This window comes from Gymnodraco acuticeps, unplaced genomic scaffold (genome assembly GCF_902827175.1).
Source record: "Gymnodraco acuticeps unplaced genomic scaffold, fGymAcu1.1, whole genome shotgun sequence".
Lineage (NCBI taxonomy): Eukaryota > Metazoa > Chordata > Actinopteri > Perciformes > Bathydraconidae > Gymnodraco > Gymnodraco acuticeps.
The window spans coordinates 3,819,898-3,838,175 of record NW_022991219.1 but is presented as its reverse complement, the minus strand read 5'-3'; the positions used below and the strand labels follow the sequence as shown (position 1 = coordinate 3,838,175).

Below are 18,278 nucleotides of genomic sequence, written 5' to 3'. Positions count from 1 at the left end.
TGGCACGAGCATAGTTTAATATAAGGGCTTAATTTCACCGTTAGAAAGCGCAAGCTGCCAGAAACACAAAGTGCTGAACTTATTCTTAATATAGAATACACTTAAGCTAAACATTTTCAGGTGGCAAATATATGTTCTGTTGCTGCTCTAGCTACTTTAAATAACCCACTTTATAACAAACTCAATTAAATAGTTGGTGTGTTTGTTTGTTCTAGTGGTTGTGAAAAATGGTATATGGTGTTTGTTAAGTAAGACATTGAGCATGCAGACCACAACAAAAAAATCAAAAGCACCAAATTCAGATATGTATGTAATACTTTTTATTTTTTTCAAGACAAAATGGCTGAGTGAAGAGAGTAATGCAGACAATAGCCTTAAAATAGAGTGGCATCTCCGTAACTGAAAAAAAAAATCTGCAAGTCCAGCAAGAACTCATGAATGTTGGTCAATGACTTTTGGTCATCAGACAGAAACTAAACCATCATAATTACATCAGGAGGGAGAAAAATGAACTGATTTGTTTTGCAGTGACTCCGTTCTGAACAGAGCAACGTGTGTGTATAGTCATAATAAATAATGTCGACCAATGTCAAAGGTCAACTTCAAGTTCAGTTCAGAGCAAATAGCTTGTGAGTAAATACAGAACACAGGATGAAATCAAGCTGAAAACACAAATGTACCTCAATACCATCAGCAATGGTAACATGTACCAAACTTTTTCTTTCTATGATTTATTTAGAATATGCCTTGCATATGAGATGTACCATATTTAAATTATAAAGCACCATGGATCTTTTGGCAATGAAAAACTATTTCAAAATAACAGAAAGAACTGTGGCAAAAAAACAAAAATGCTTTATAGATTGATGTTGGATTGATTGCATATGACAAAAGGTCTTTTTCAAAAACAGCTGGAATGTTATCAGGTGGTACATGTGTAAAGGACAGTAAAAAGTTGGCTACCGAGAAAACCCAACAATAGCTTGAATTACTGCATATAAAATGGCAGGAGAGAAAAATATATAAAACAAACTAAAAAGATATGTACAACCACCTGTTTTTACCTCATTGTGGTCACTCCAGCGGGACTGCCTGAAAAGGCCATTACATGACCTCTCACCCCTTGGGGAACTCCACAACATTTTATTTTTCAAAAACATACTTATTTTCAAGCATACAAATTATTCACACTATATTATCCTGCCAAATTAAGAAAATATACGGTGGCAGCTTGTTGGGATTTTTTTCACTACAGAAAAAAAAGGGTACATTGAAACCTTTAAAGAGTACAGGCAAAACAGTTAAAAATACAGGCTCCAACATAAATACTATAAGTGCCTACGCTAAGTGAACATTAATTTCAAATACCATTCTAAATACAGGAAAAAAGTAGACCATAAATGTGTTTTGAACATAGGAACTTACATGAGTGTGCATTTCCTATGTGTTTTAAGTTCTCTCTATATATTTATATATCATAAATCTCTCCCCAATGCAATTTTTGTTCAACCTGAAGAATTGTGTATAGTAAAGGCAAAAAAGATGAGAGACATGTTCATTACAATTCATTACATAGTGATCAAGTCTCGGATGTTACCGAGACAAAAAAGAGAAACAACAACCAAAAAAATAAAAATTAAACAAAATTGAAATAAGGTTTCTCCCCTAAATATATTGAATTGTTACTTTAAAAGACTCAACAACACAATTTACTTAGCTTTTAAAATCCAATTTGTAGAATTGTTATCTTTCTGTACTGAGCAGTATATTTCATATTTATGGTATGAAGCAGGATATTTCTATGGCGGTTCCTGCATTGATACTCCTCAAGGGCCAAACTGATGTTCAGTTCTCGGGAGGAGACATGGCTGGCAACAGTTTCTAGTTCAACTCTTTTTTTCTTTTTTGAATGCAAAGCAATGACACCACACTAATCTGTCAGCATAAGAGCAAGTTTTCCCTTGAGCGTCCGACTGTAAACTGGGAAAATTGAACAGTGCACGTAGGTAGTCCCAGGTCTGAAATCTGGTCCTCGTTTTATACTCAACCGACTGTACCCCCGATTAGAGAGACAGATACAGAATCCAAGGCAGAGTGACAAGTGCTATATCATGAACATTGAAAAGTGATGGAAATAAAAACAAACCACAATGAGGTTTAGATAATGTTAACTGAAAAGAACAGAAAACGTGAACATTTGACTCTTAAAAATGTGTGTGGAAGGGATAATTTGTTGTTTTGTTTTTTACTAAATTCTGATTCTTGACTTTAGATTGGCTTCCATTTAAGATCGTTTCCAAATTAAAAAAAATGTTTCAAAGATCTAATGCAGTAAAGAGGATAAGCGCTATAAGGACATAAACATTTGAATTGTAGAGACACCTGGTCAAACCACTCACCCATCCCGCTACCTTTACCCTATGACACCCACCCAAACCCTCACCCCCACCCTCACCCCAAATCTGTCTGGCTTCGTACAACTAAAACCCACTTTGTGGTCTCCACAGTGGCTGCTGGCTACACTGCTGCCTTTTTGACACCGAAGGAACAAAACTCTGTGCTACTTACAAAAAAAAACCCTGCAACCTTTTAATTTTCAAAGAAAATAAACACTCTGGAAAATTAAGAGCTTTACGTTGGTTAAAACAACTCGTCAGACTACCCTCTCAGTATGGTACACATGTACCGGAAAACATAAAACACCTAAACCGAACTCTACACACCTACTCCTTTTTTAGCATGTAACATGCCAGTAAACAGAATCATAATCTGGAGAATAACAATATACATGAGTCAGGCAGATAAATGATTTACCAGAGGTACACATAATGTTTTTTTGTTTTTTTACGTTTTTTGTTTCAGCTGGTTCCTTATGCTCTGCAAAGTCACAAGATGACAGGGTTGTGCAGGTGCTTGATGCAAGGACCTGCTTATTCCACATGTGCACAAAAATGTCCTGTAATCTTCTATAGCTGAAACTCCGAGCTTATAGCAAAAAGGAGGATTAACTAATGCAGGTAAAATATCCAAGGCACTCTTTGTTTCACACCATATTGTTAATTTCATTGCTGTTTTTCAAAGAAGTATTTAACGGCGCTCGTGCCTAGCATTTGATAGGCAGCCCAAATTTCATATATATTTATATATATCTCTTATCTCAATCTTGCATGGAAAATCTTTCAGAAAGATCCGTTTTAAGTGTGACCCTGCTTGTCGTGATGTTTTGATAATATGACACTGTTCACTATGTAAGAACACAAAACTGTACATGATATGTAAAACAGTATGTACTGTATGCAGCATGGGTTCTCATAACTAACTTTTTTTTACCTTGAACAAATCAAAAATATCAACAGCAACACATGTACAACCAAACCCACCAGCCGAGGACAATTTTCTCTCTAAGTAGCCAAAACACACAGAGCATGCTGTCCAGTTACAAAAAATACAAAACGTGTAAATTATTGCACAATAGAAAGGCTCAAAAAGTTTTGCGTTTGATGCAATAGGATTGCCCCAAATGATGGATCATGCATTCAGCGTTTTCCAGTCGGGGTAAAAACAGGGCTGTACCGTGTACTGCTGTGTAACCCTGATGTCCTTTCCCCTCACTTATTGGCTAGTTAGCCAGGGTCGCTTTTTTAGCCAGGGGAACTGAGAGAGAGCTGCCAGCATGCTGCTTTCTGCCTACTCAGTCTTAATGTCACTAGACAGAGGGCGGTCGTTGTGCCACTTCTTCATGTGTTTCTCCAGAGTGCTGTATACACTGAAAGGCATGTGGCAGATTTCACATTTGAACACGTCCTTGCCCATCTGTCCGTGGGTCTTCATGTGGCGGGTTAGCTTTGAGCTCTGGGCGCACGCATAGCTGCACAGCTCACACTTGTATGGCCGCTCTCCAGTGTGGCTGCGTCGGTGCACTGTCAAATTGCTGCAGTTCTTGAATACTTTGCCGCAGTACTCGCAGGTGTCACTGCGGCGGCTGTCCTTGGAGCTTCGGCCTGCAATTCCCACTCCCGCCGTGGGGAGTGCTGGCCCCGCTGCCGGTGCCGCTGCGCACTGAGGCGGACCGCTCCCCGTCCATCTCACCTGGCGGAGTGGAGAAGCGCAAGCTGCCGTTTTCTGAAGAGTGCTCTGATGAAGAGGCGAATGGCGATTGTCTGGAGTCCCCGCCAGTGAAGTTGATGAAGGGGTCCTTGAGTTGTCGTGAGGCAGCATAGCCAGCAAGCCACTGGGAGTAGACGTTCTCCGTGTTTGGGATAGTGGGCGTTTGGGGGTCAAGGTCCTTTTCCACCTTGATGCGCTTGGACAGGGGACTGAGGGAACCTGGACTGACCCTACCACTGAGCAATTTTCTGGACAGGCTGTCAGAGGATAAAGGGCCAAGACCATTGATGGTGGTGGTTCCAACAACGTCTGATTCCAGGGCCGAGTCCTCGTCACCGGGCTCCCGGGACAGGCTCCGGCGGCGTGGGTGCAGCGCGTCACTGTTCTTGTGGTGGCGAGCCCCTTCTAGGCGCAGACTGAAACGATAGTCATTCCTGTCATCTTCTACTTCGACTCCAGGCTTAGTCTCCATCTCCTCCTCCTCCCCTTCCTCCTCTTCTTCTTCCTCCCCTTCCTCCTCTTCTTCTTCTTCCTCTTCCTCCTCCTCCTCCTCTTCCTCCTCCTCTTCCTCCTCTTCTTCTCCATTTTCCTTCATGAGGCCATTGCTCTCACTCTTGAACTTGGCCACAACTGACTTGAGAGCATCGGTGGCGCTGCCGATCAGATCGCTGGTGCCAGGTTCTGGGGAGCTCGTGGTCGAGAGGCCGTCTTCTGATTTAGCATTGAGCGCCGAAGACTTGCTCTGACAGTGAGTCTTCATGTGTCGTTTCAGTTTGCTGGCCTGGGTGCAGGCGTGGTTACAGAGGTGACACTTGAATGGCTTTTCCCCCGTGTGGCTTCGCCGGTGGACTATAAGGTTGCTCTGGAACTTGAAGGTCTTCCCGCAGAACTCGCAAGACTTGGCCTTGAGAGGGGTGCCTGGTTGGGCTGCGTTGGATACGGGATTGGGGGTGGAGCGTAAGCCAGAAGGTGACTGAGAGGTTGAAAGAGGAGGCGTTGCTGAAAATGGAGGTTTTGAACCTGGCTGGAATGGCTGCAGCAGCCGTTGCATAGGGCTGGGCCGGTTAGGGGAGAGAGGCGGAGAGGCCCCGTTGGCGTTCCCAGCAAGCTCACGTAGACGTCTAGAGAAGTCCATCGGAGGGGCTTCTTGTGGCACAGAGTTGAGCCTCATCACCCTGTCAAAGGCGCTGGGGTGGTGGGTTGCCAGCGCCAGGTCATCAGGGCTGAGGTGGTGGCGTGGCGGAGGGCTGAACAGTGGAGGGGTTCTGGGGTAACGGCCCTCGCGAGGTGTGGTCGCCGATTCCCGCCCAGAGCCAGAGCCGGGCATCCTCAGGAGGCTGTAGGGACTGCCTTCTGCCAAGTGGACGGCATGGTGGGGAGGCTGGGAGGAGGCGCAGTCACCCCCCATCCCAGGAGCTGCAGCCACACGGGGAGTCAGGGGGCTGCCAGGTTTGCTCTCAAGATAGATGCGGAAGCCGTGGGTGTTCTGGGCATGCTGGAGCAGGAACCAGGCACTGGTGAAGGGCTGCTTACAGCTGGTGCAGGTGTAGCTTCTGGGCTCATCTTTATCTGTTAGGAAAAGGACACAGAGAGAAAACATTTAATTGAGCTGTTAAAATATAAAAATGTGCTTTTTGATTATATTACACTATTCAAAAAGATTCATAATACACACTTGTGAGGTTTCAAGTTTCAAAACAAAATGTTAAATATGATCATCATAAACAGAGTGTGACTGAAAATGTGAATGAAAATAATTGTGTTCACCTAGAGAAATAAAATCTCCCTTCTTACATTTGTGATTATTAAGCAAGACTGAATCTTAACACACAACTTAACGCGTATTAACCTGTATCTGAATTTCTCAGCGAAAACATAAGTGATGGATTAAATATGCATTTTAGAAAAATAATTTGTACCAGCATTTACTTCAAGTGAATGAATAAAACAATAATGAAGGATATCTCAGGCAGCAAATACACCATTTACACAGTTGAAAAGGCATTGGAATATTTCAAACAATAATTGACTTTCAATAGCACTTGCACACTGACCGGAGATTTGCCTGACAATGCACGCCTAATCTCGTTAAACACACTCATCTCCCCTCCAATGCCATGTTTACAGAATTAGCAAGGATAAAGTGGGACATGTATCTGATGCTGCATATTAATGCTGAATACAAATAAGAGGTCACATGTTAATAAATTGTAACAACGTTTATCACAAAAAACACATTCACAGCGAGATGAAGCAAAGGGGGAAATTGTGTATGAGTGTTTGTGTGTGGGTGGGAGGCTCCTATGAAAATGCATTTCATGCATTACTTTTCTATTTCTGATATTTCATGCTTTATGGATTTATTTAAATCCTCTCAGGTGAATAGAAAAGGAGAAGAAGGGGAAAGCAGAAGTGAGAGATATGCAAAATAAGAAGCATCCGCCACTTGCAAATGTGCTCCCTCTTTCATCTTTTGGCTTTCTTATCCTTTTTCTCTTTTTCTATTCTTACTCAAGGGCATTTTTCTGAAGTCATTTGCAGACACTGAACCCAAAACCATGGCCATACTGTGCTCTAGATAGAGAACAAGGCAGAGGAGAAAATATGCTACGTGTGTGTGTGTTGTATGATTGCGACTATGACAATCCCTAAGATGGTGGATGGACGGTCTTGCATGTTTTAAGCCTGCTGTGGCTGAGAGACAAAGGGGTGAAGGGGCAGAAAGAGAAGACAGCCGCAGAGGGAATAAAGTGTGTTGTGGATGGAACAGATTGCTGTGTTTTGTGGTTTTCCTTTCTATCTCGTGTGTCCACGGCCACCGTGGCCCCCTCCGAACAATCTCACTTAAAGACCAGAACACGGCATAAAATGTGCACCCAATCAAACCTCCACGCAAACCTTTTTCTCTTGACTGAAAAGAGTTGGAAGGGGGGCATACTGGTAAATTATGGATCATTACAATCTGCAAAAATTACAGTTAATTGCTGCCACCTGCAAGGGGCTTTGACCCACTGTGGAATTTTTCCATCATAAAAAAGCCATTTGCCCGTACACGCTTTTGCTCCCTCTCTCATAAGCACAAATAAAATGTGCCCATTACATTGGCTTTGGCTATATGTATGTTTCCTGATTATGTGTGTGTTTTTATGGCTTTAAATAGAAAGCCCCATATCACTCGTAAAACGGCTGCAATAACCTGGCCTCGCCTGTTCACTTTGCTTTGATTTGCTGCCTATACACACTTCCCCAACCCTGTCTTAATGTGTGAGCAGAGAGTGCATATGCATGAGGGGGAAAATAGATGAATTTTTGTGTTATTGTGAAGGGCAAGCGGAGATGGGTTTGGGGGAGGGGGGATTGCTAGAATGTCGTCTTCTCCTCCGAGACACAGCCACGTCCGTCAGAGGAAATAAAGCACTGAGGGAACGTGGAAGTGAAGGAAGGAGGGAAAAAGGAAGGTAGCAAAGTAGGGAGAGAAGTGTGGCGTGAAGGGAACATTCCTAATGACAACCCACCGCATTTCTGAAGGGCACAGAACAGCACTTCAAAGCCAGTCGTCAATTTATTGTCTTATGTATCAAAAACAGCATGTCTTGTGCTCTGCAATCACAAGCCCATTTATGAACATTTGACAAACCGCGCTCATGCCACAAGCATTGACAATAATTGTTATTCCCATCCAAACAGTGGGGCACATTGATTGGCATCAACCGACCGGACCAATGCTTGCCCAGATTCACAACAACGGCAGAAAGGATATCTAAATAAGCCCACAACTGTCCTTGATAGCTGTCCTTGATAGCTTTCCTCAAAGCGATCGAAGGACAGTTATTCAAAAGGAGAAAAGACATTCTGACAGGGCCTTTGACGGCCTTGAAGGGTTTTCTTTCTTTGCTCGTAAGAAGAGCAGAGAACTGTGCGAGGGAAGAAGGATGATCTTATAAACGAGTCTGTCCTCTAATGGAATAAAAGGAGAGCTCCCTCTCACTCTCTCCGTCTGTTTCTCTCCTTCCATTAACTCTAAGTCTGTGGAGAGTTAGGGCTGGAGAGCAGGAGAGCTGGGGCTAATGCTGGATCTCCAGGTCCCTTTGAAATAGGATCAGCAGAGAGGAGAAACCACACTGACAACCCCTTAGCTGCCATTTCATGGCAGGGGCTGAAAGAGGGGACTTTGGGGGAGAGAAGGCAGAAAGCATACAGGAGAAATGAGAGAGGCCAGGAGGATCAAGAGCAGAAAAAGTGGAAGAGCGATAATCACGAAAAAGAGAAATATAAAGAACTAAAAGAGGTAGAGCACAGAGGAGAGATGTAGAACAGCCAAAGGAAGAGAAAGGGGGTTTAGCAACTCCTTCAAAGACATTTCAACACATTGCGACACAAAGCAGTCAGAGGCTATTATGGTGTCTACGGACACTGTGCCCTGCCCCTAGGAGGAGAATATGATCCAGGGCTCATGCAAAAAGAACAAGGCTGCTTACGCATGGGCAGGGGGGAAGTTATTGTGCCATAAACAGCAGACATGGTCGCTTCTAGCTGCTGACAAAATATTCACACTGCCGGCCCAGACAGCAGTGTTGACCAGACAAAGCAATGCACACATGCAATCCAGGAGGCACAGGCATCATGTACACTTTGCTCATGCAGATTGCTCTATTGTTAGTCACCCAACCCCCTCTCCAACACCAGCCTCACATGCATTCTCTCAATCACCACACACACCCCCTTCCCCCTCTTGTCCCCTCAGCCTAAACACAAACAAACAAAACAACAGACGCCAAGACAATCATGACCTTGACCCCGCGTTGGCAGGTTAACAATGCGTTAAGGGATGGTCATCAACTGTCTCCTCCTCTTTTAATCTCTCAATCAAACTTTAGGCTATTGGCGATTGTGAGTGTTTGTCATAGTAGTTAAAAGTAGGATGGAAAACAGTGTGTATACATGGAACATTATTTCTTCTAACTTGGTTGAATAGGGTTTTATTTTGACAAATACAGAATTTGCAATGTTCCGGAACAGTGCGTTAGTGAGTTTTGGTTTTGTTTGTTTCTCTTAGTCAGTTGTTAGGCTTACAGTGGCCAGTTGGAGGATTTGTATCGGCCAATACTAAATCAAACCCACCACGCATCAGAGTCCTGCATCGGGTCGGGTACCAGCGGGTACCCGATGGGTGACCCGCGAAAAAAGTGATTTGCGGGTGGTATTTTTTCAAACGCTTTTTTCCGGGTTCGGTTCTGGGTAAAACAAAGATGATGCGGGTCGGGTCGCGGGTGTTGCAAAAATAAATAATATTATAATCATAATAATTTAGTTTAATGTTTAAATCCTCAGACCTCTCCCCCGCGGGACCGCGCATAATCATAACCTCTGCAGCGCATCAATTGGCTGTTGAGCGCGCCATATTCTAAATGGCTGAGGTGAAGCTCTCTAGCGGAGAATACAGCATTTTCAATAACACTTCCTCAAGAGCGAAATCCAACGTCTGGGAGGCTTTTGGTTCCTAGATGGAGGAAATAACCAACATCCCACACTTTTTGAGACAAATATGCAACTGCATGTGTTAATAATTGCACGTTTTCACTGCTCATATATATGCGGGTTCGGGTTGGGTTGCGGATCTTGTGCCGACGGGTCGGGTCGGGTTGCGGAACTAATTGGCAATATGTGCGGGTAGCGGGGTGGGTTCGGTATTACACGTCGCGGGTGCGGGGCGGGAGCGGGTCTTGAAAATCAGACCCATGCAGGACTCTGCCACGCATATAGCTTTCAACTACCTCAACATTTCCAGACATATATCCAAGAAGTTAGCAAACTTTTCCTTGACCCCTATTTTTTGTTTTGTCCTTGACCATGCCTGATAGCGGGCCCAGGCCGTCCTGCCTGGTGTGACCACGCAGCTCTCACTGATATTGGTCATTTAGCTAATGGAGGAACGAGCTAACAGGATTAGCTCAAAGGCCCTTCCAAAAGGAGAAGGAGGAAAGGGGAAGGCACAGAGACGGAGACATGGGGGACACAGCATGTCAACCGCCATTTCCCAAAGCTATCAGTCGCCCGGGCCTCTGGAGCACTTACACACACCTGAAAAGTGATTATGCTAATAGCGGGTCTTTGCCAATATTCATAAGTGTTTATAGGTGTTGGAGTGAGTGCCTTGGGAAGACAGAGGATTGTCAATACAGTGCCTCTTAAGAGTGCCTAAGCCGTAACTGGCGTTAATGTGATTACTACTCTGTTTATGTCATTAGGGTATTCACAGTCAGGGCTTGGACAGGGGTGAAGGGGGGAGCAGGAGAAGACAGGTTGAGGAAGAAGGTGGGGAATTAGTAGATGCGCCAAGGAGGCCCCCATTAGGGCTGTTCTTAATTCAGTCATGACTTTCACCTGACTTAAAGGTCTGAATGGAAAATAATTGTTAAACTAAAATCACTTTTCAGGGATTTCAGAGTGTTAGAGCAGCTTTATTTAATTACAATTGGTTGATGTTATATCAATCAGTGCACATGTTTGTCTTTGTGGAAGTACCTGATAGAGCAGCTGGCTGGCTTTGACCTTCCTCCTTACTCCTCTACCTCTCTGTGTTTGTCTATGTTTCCCTGCCACAGCACACACACCGCGGCTCATACACTTGCTTCTTTGTCCCCGGCCAGACTGGTTGTGGTTCGCTCAGCCACTGGCCACAGACAAAAGGCCTGTTTGACCAACACTTGTTCCTGAGACAAAGCCGGAAATACGGTTTACTACACAGAAAGCCAGCCATGGAATAGAACAGGCCTGAATCCCAAAACTTTTTACAAGTCTGATGTGGACTGGGGGCCTGGCTGCTGGTGTTTGGAGTCACACGTTACACAATTGCTAAGAAGCTGACCACTAACCACTACATACATGGATGGAGGAAAGACAGTTAGAAAATATAAGAATGGAGAGCTAAGAGAGCAAAAGGCGGGGAAAGAGAGAGGTAGCTGGGGAGAAGAAAAGTCTAGCTGGCATGAACAAGCGCGGAGTGGAGGTGTAGATCTCCAGATAAAGATGCATGGTGGTCTTTGAGGGCTTGTGCTCAGTATAAAGTAATCTGTTGGCTGTGGCTTTGTCTCCAATCAGACTTTCACACTTCTTACCTTTCCTTTCCCCTTCTCCTGAAAGTTGATAAGAGCAACAGTGGAACTGAGGCGTCACTATGAGCCACTGAAGGAACTAGTATGGACAGATGGCATCCACACAGGGGCCTATGAATGCATGCACCATACAAATGTGTGTCTGTACGTTAGCTGGGGAGTGTTGCATGCGTGAGTCCCTCATGGGTAAGCAGGCGCATTGTTTGCACGTACGACCACATGACTGTGTCCATGTCTGGATGCGCTCATGTGTGCGTGGACATTAGTATGTAACACACTTGCTACAATCATTTCAAAATTAGCATCGCTCTGCGCTGTCTGTTTCCCTCCGTAACCCTACTCCCTTTCATCTTTTCTCGGTTGAACTGCGTTTGAACTGACCATCCACCCACCCAATCTATCTGTCCATTCCACGTCTTGCTTTCCCTCCATCTATCTGTTCCGGCTAAGCCCAGCTGGGTGGCTTCGTGCTTGGGTGCGGCTCGGTCCGGCAGACCTTATAATACCCCGGGCCGGCCGCGTCTCTGATGCAGATCATTATTTGCTCTCTGCTTACCAGCGACGGTGGGAGGCCGCACGCTGTTGTTTCTCATCCTAGCTCTAATGGTACAGTGAAAAGACCTCTGGGCTTCTAAGCTTAACCAGTCTAATTAAATGGACCATCGCTTATGTAAGCATCCGCGGAGATTATTTATTGAGTTGGGATCCGCTTCGCAGGATCAAACCGCCGTCAACAAAAAGCCAACGCTCAACGGAGTTGATATTAAATAAAGGAGTGGAATCAAAGAAAACTGCAAACTGCCAAGTGTCAGTTTAAGCACACATATCCAGGTACATAAGAAGACTTAATCAAGCAGGTGTATTTTTGGACTCGGGCAATATCCCAGATGGGCGAGGAGTCTCTGAGCACTTCAGAGGGGAAATGTGAAAAGTGTTCTGTCAAAACAAAGATAAGTCTCAATAAAATGCAGCATGAGGGGAGGACGAAAGAGAAACATATGCTAATAGGGAACTTAACAGAATACAACTAGGGCTGAAAATAACAATTATTTTCAATCGAAATCTATTCACAACATTCTGAATTAATTGATTAAACTGTCAACAATAGGTCAGATATTAAATATATCCGTTCCTGTTTCTCAGTGCCCAAGGTGTTTTCTTTAAATATCTTGTTTGTCTAAAACCCAGAGATAATCGGTTTAATATAATACAACACAGAGAAAAGCAGAAAGATCCTAAAAACACAATTCCTATAGTTTTCAATAAAACATAACTTGAAACAATGATCCAAACAGTTTCCGATTAATATTTTGTTGATTGTGTGATCGCTTCAGCTCTACATAAAACAGAATAAGAGGGAGACAACGTCTTCGCCTTTTTTTTTTTTTAAATGCAGGCCGCAGCATTCAGATGAGAGCCTCCGCTGTCTTTCCTTACAAGCATCATCCCTGTTTGAAGTGTACAGACAAGAAAGCCTCCGTAAGACATGAGGCCAGCTGCCTGAGCTTCACTATCTCTGCATACTCAGCTTATGACAGCCTGGCGTCCCTGCAGAAAGGATGGAGGGGGACCAGGAGGTCGACTAGCTGCACATTTCCGCATAAATCTCCAGATAGATAGCATCAGGAGAGCAGAAACAGGGGAGGGAGTCAGGGAGGCAGGCAGGCAGCGGAGGATGATAAGGCCCCCGGGGCAGGGCATTCGACACTGTCAAAACTGTTTCGTCCGCGCCTATTGGACGAGTGGAGCGCGTTATGAGCCTGCATACCATTTGCCGGGACGCGATTCAGCTTCACCGGAGCATACAGGGCCCCATATCTGACCTCTCCTGCTTTCCCTCTCTTCATTCTTCACAGACATGCAGGGAGCTGGACAGAACAGCAGTAACACCGCATGGAGAAGGACTATGAAGATCTGAAGTGCAGACATTACAGTCACATTACTACACAGCTCTGATGATCAACAGCTTTACTGGTGAATATTCCGAGCAACTCGAGGCACTAACAGAAATCCTGAGGAGCCAACATGTCAGTCGCAGTTACATTGTCACAAACAACTACAACATACTGTATGTTGAAGCGAAGGGCACTGGCAATTCAGATACAAATCAAACTGTCAGACACTTAACAGCACAATCATTATATCCCACAAAGAACTCAAAGATGACCCCATAACTTGATTGTAGCATAGAAACAATGTAAAGGAGATTATAAAGAAAAAGACTATCAGATTTCTAAGTCTATATTATGTTAATTTCATCTTTAAATCACTGTCAGGTATACGTCATAAAAGAAAATAGTTTCCTTCTTGTTTTACTAACGCAGACCTCACAGCCAAAGCCATGTCGCCCCCTTGTATCAAATATGAATGAACTATATTTATTAAAGACATTCCAACAGTTGCACTTCCCCGCTTGCTAATTCTAGACATGGTGAGTTAAGTATGTTCGCATACTTTAATGAACCACTATCTTACTATCTAGCCACTACTAAAACCGAACCTCTTTTAAAAGCATTACTGCTAAAACCAAAACTCAGTAACGCACTGTTCTGTTCTGTTATATCGAAAATTCTGTGTTTCTCAAAATAATTACTGTTTATTTTTGTTTGTAAAGTTAAGACAATATGAAGTTATTTTTTGGTTGTTTTGTGCACCCGCCGTATGTTTAGCCCCATACTGTATATAGTGGACCTACTACATTTGAAATTACTAGCAAGCTGGCAAAACTCTAGCCTTATACATCTACATTGCCATACACGCATATAATGTGTTCAAACATAGGGATGAAACAATATGTAGAGGAAAATAAAAATTAAGGGGTTAATACAGCCACATGTAAAGGGGGTTGAACAAAAAGAGAGTGAAGAAAAGCTAAGGAGGGGGCAGTGAGGGTTAGAGGCTTTGCCTGATCTACAGGCACAGACCTGCAGTCAGAGTATCTGACCCCCCACACACACTGGACTGGGTAAACACTTCAGCCCGTCTGGAGGATTGAGTCATTCCCTCCTGCTCTCCGTCCCTCATGCTGCCTTGTTACTCCTCCTTCCATTGACGCTATTTCCTTAACACGCTCTGATGACAGCACTGATTGACGTTAAAGTGGCTCTGTCTTATCACAATCACACACACATACACACTTACCCCAACACACATGAACACAGTTTCTCCCTCACCTTTCCTTTCACCTCTGAAATACTCTCAGGCAAATAGTTTCTCTAAATCTTTTTTTTTTCTGAAGCTGAAAGGTACACTACCTTAACACCTGTGCAACGATACACCTCTCATCTCATCCACCCACTCATTTAGTGCCGGGCAGATCTCAAAATCTATCAGGCCAGTGTGTACAAGTCTTTTTTTCCCTCCTCCTGCCTTTGCCTGAGGTGCTCCTTCACTGTAAATAATATTTCCAGAGAAAGTGAGACACATAGAAAGGAAAAAGGAGAGGGGGCAAAACAGGGAAAGATACTCATCATTATCTTAATCTCTGTGGGACGGAGCTGAAGGTGGAGAGGATTGATGGTCTGTGTTTGAGGGTTTGCACCTGGATCGCCTGTAAAATACGCCACTTTTATGACCTGGTGCTCAAGCAGAAGTGCTGTTAGGAAACACAAAGTTACTACTTATGTTGACCTCAGTTGTTTGTTCCTGTACTTTCTCCCAGAAGCCCCGGGAGTTCTAGTGCATGGGCCATCATTTAGACACTCGTGAACTCGTGGGTTGTTTTAAACATGCAGTTATTTTTCACCCTGCCCTACCACCTCAGGGTGAGAAGACCAGGGCATGTGAGCTTGGGCCAACCATAGAAGTTCGTTATGCATACGAGCCTCAAGGCATTGTGGAGGGACATGGCACTTTAAAAACAAGAGGGCCAGTGTGTTGGAGTGTCCCGTGGCCCGGAGCTGTGGAGGCTGAGGGTTTAACACGCGTCCCATCTGCTGTGTGTGACTGTGCACACGGTGGTCGAGTGGTTAAGGAAGCATCAATAGCCGGACTCTTTAGATCGAGGGGTATCTCAGGGTCGGATGTAGCTCGCAAATCCAATTTTCTTAGAACCAGACAAGTGAAATTCAAGAGAGATATGCTTGTGCAAGTAGTGACCGCAGGACTGAAGTCTGGACTTGGATAAAAGAGAAATGTATCACAAGTTCAGCGTGTTCGTTGGGGCAGTATCACAAGTTAAATTCACAGTCATAATGAGTAAGGTCTAAGACACAAAGTTCCCACAGCCTCGAACAGTAAGTCCCAACCAACCATCAATTCATGCAACCTTACAATTCCTGATTCATTACTAATTAATCAAGGACAAAACAGTGCTGGGCCACTTCTCAACCCAAACGCTTTCCAAATCCTGATTAAAATTGCAAAATGGCCTCCTGTTTGCCCTAATTCAAGACATTTTGATGAAAGCAGGAAAAGACGTGGCACAGAGAGGAAGTGGTCAGATATAAAACATACACATGTTTCCTTCAGTGCTCAAGGAGTTGACAATAAAACAGCTAGAACTGCCCTAGAGGATTGATACCAACCAGGGCCACACCTTTTATGACATGTTGTTTTGGACGAATGCCCAAACCAAATGGTTGCCAAATCAAATGGGTCAATGTTGGATTGTACATGACAGGGCACAATATTGTTTGTCAAGACTGTACCGTACCAGCCAGGGGGAAGACTTTGGGGTTAGAACAGATTGGATGCAGCCTGTTATTACCTACATGTAACGTTTACCATCAATAACAGTTTGCAAGATGGATGGGCATCTTAGAGCAAGCCTTGCCTATATAGCGGCCTATAGCCGAACTCCTCCATCGCTACAACCCAGCCAGAGCCTTAAGGTCGGCTGACCAGCTGCTGCTGCTGCTGCTAGTGCCCAAGACCAGGCTCAAAACCCGAGGGCACCGAGCCTTCGCAGCAGCTGGCCCTAGGCTCTGGAACACTCTGCCCCTCCATGTGAGGTCGGCCCAGACCCTAGGGGTTTTTAAATCAACACTAAAGACTCACTTCTTCTCCCTGGCCTTCTAGTCAGAGCGGAGCACGACTCATGACATTTCCCTGTGCTTGATTTTTATATTTGCGGTTGTAATTTATTGTCTTCTGTTTGCGATTGTAGTAATGTGTTATTTATTATTTGCATGTACTGCACTTTGGCTCGACCAAAAAACGTTTTTAAAATGTGCTATATAAATAAAACCTGATTTGATTTGCCTTAGCTTGGCAATGGCAGGCCACGCTCCACACAATTCTTCATCTCAGAGGCTCCCCCGTACCAGATTCTTGCCTACTAATTGAAGACATGTGGTCTGATCAGACGCCATAGCAACGCAAGAGAGGAAGTAAAATGGTGGACAATAGGACCCAGAAAGTTACCAACCAGATCCCTCTGTGTTCGGAAAATTCTACATTGATATCAGTGATATGTTGAGATTTGCGGGACTGTAAGAATGATTTGACAGATAATTGTGTCTTTACAGTTACATCTTGTGCACGCTGACACTGGCCTGTTAAAAATACAGCATGTGGACCCTTCCGCTTATTCTCCCTAGAGGTGCGTCAGGAACATGCATAGGACCAAGCAGTAGCGAGCGTGATATTAATTAAGGAAGCCAACCTGTAGGTTCCTTTGTGCCCAGCTGTAGAGCATAAATCAGGCTTTTAACGAGGCTAGGGCCCTAAGATCTCTAACCGTGCTGGAATGCTACCTGCACAGCCATGCCAAAAATCTGTCTGGGTCTAGGGCTCCTATAGATCATTATGTTTATAAGGAGGGCTATAGCGACCTACCCTGGGGAGGCAGAGAGAGGGCGGAGCAGAGGTGCAGAAAAGGAGGGTGGCAAAGGGGGGGGGGGAGATATTTCTATTCGGTCATCAGGTTTAAGTAAACGTGTGTGTGTCGCAGTGTCAGTGTGCAAGAATGCATGTGTGTTGCAAGTACGTATCACCACAACACGTTTTTATGGGGGTTGTTTGTAGGAAGGGAAAATGATAAGACATACGAAGCTAATAGGAGACATGAACATAGAGACCAAAGATGGGAGAGGGGAGGAAGGCACTAACAGGTACAAAAGCGTCAAGGAGCCATCAGCAAAAACAATACATTCCTTTTCCCTCCCTAGACATACACGTCTTAGAGAAATGTTAAAATGAGCTTTTAGACTTCGGAGAGAGTTGATATGGACAGGATATGTGAAGGAAGCCAGTGTGCCTTTTGGTGACAGAAGGATTTATTCACAGACAGCTGCAGGAGAGGACACACATAAGTAAAGACTGACTGACTTGTTGAATGGCAGGCTGAGTCCACCTTCAAGCTATTGTTTTGGCACAGAAAGGGCCCATGAACTCAGACATTCCTCAACAGGCAGTGGCAAGACATACTTCCAAACAGCTTAATACACAGGCATGATGCAGCATATCATGTAGCCACACAAAAGGGTCAGAAATCTATGCTAAAGCAATGTGTCTGTAGTTTATTGTCATATGCATTAAATTGTACAGCAGCACTTCCTAATGCAATGCCTACACTCTTGGAACGCTTACCATCTAACCAACCGTAAATAAATAAGTCAGCGTGGAAGTGCGGAAATTTGGATTAATGGCTGATCAGGGGATGGGTAGAACTGGTTTCTCCGGCTACGCTCTGCAGCACCACCTGAGATTTATGGGCCAGATGTTTGTGCCATTGCTTCTTGAACAGACTATAAAACTTCATTTGCAGAAGGCTACAGTGGAGTCTAAATGTAAGGCGTCACAGACGTGCAACATTTTTGCTGCGCTGATGCAAATGTCAACTCCGAATGATTAGAAAATGTAATTAACAAACGGCTTTCATTATTATAGTATGAAGGCATTCTTGTGCACAACCGCAGTTTCTCCCCTTTCTGCTTTCCCTCTCTCATGTCACTTGCACAATGACAGCCCTGAGAGGAATGTAGCTCCACTCATTGCCCACATGAACCCAGGTTCTCAAGATCCACCCTGTCATTTTGAGAGCGGCTGACAACCTGTGACTGACGCAGAGGTCACTGGGGCATCGGCCCCAGCGGACTGCTTGCGTTGCATTCC

The 18,278-nt window shown here is 44.4% G+C and overlaps 1 protein-coding gene across 1 annotated transcript in view; it reads right to left on the bottom strand.

Annotated features, from left to right (window-relative positions):
• Positions 1-302: 302 nt before the first annotated feature.
• bcl11ab (BAF chromatin remodeling complex subunit BCL11A b) overlaps positions 303-18,278 on the bottom strand; it is a 39,848-nt gene continuing 21,872 nt past the window's right edge. Inside the window, 2 exon segments of the mRNA XM_034239063.1 lie at positions 303-3,996; positions 3,998-5,676. Coding sequence (XP_034094954.1) covers positions 3,688-3,996; positions 3,998-5,676 — 1,988 coding nt within the window. The 3' untranslated portion in view covers positions 303-3,687.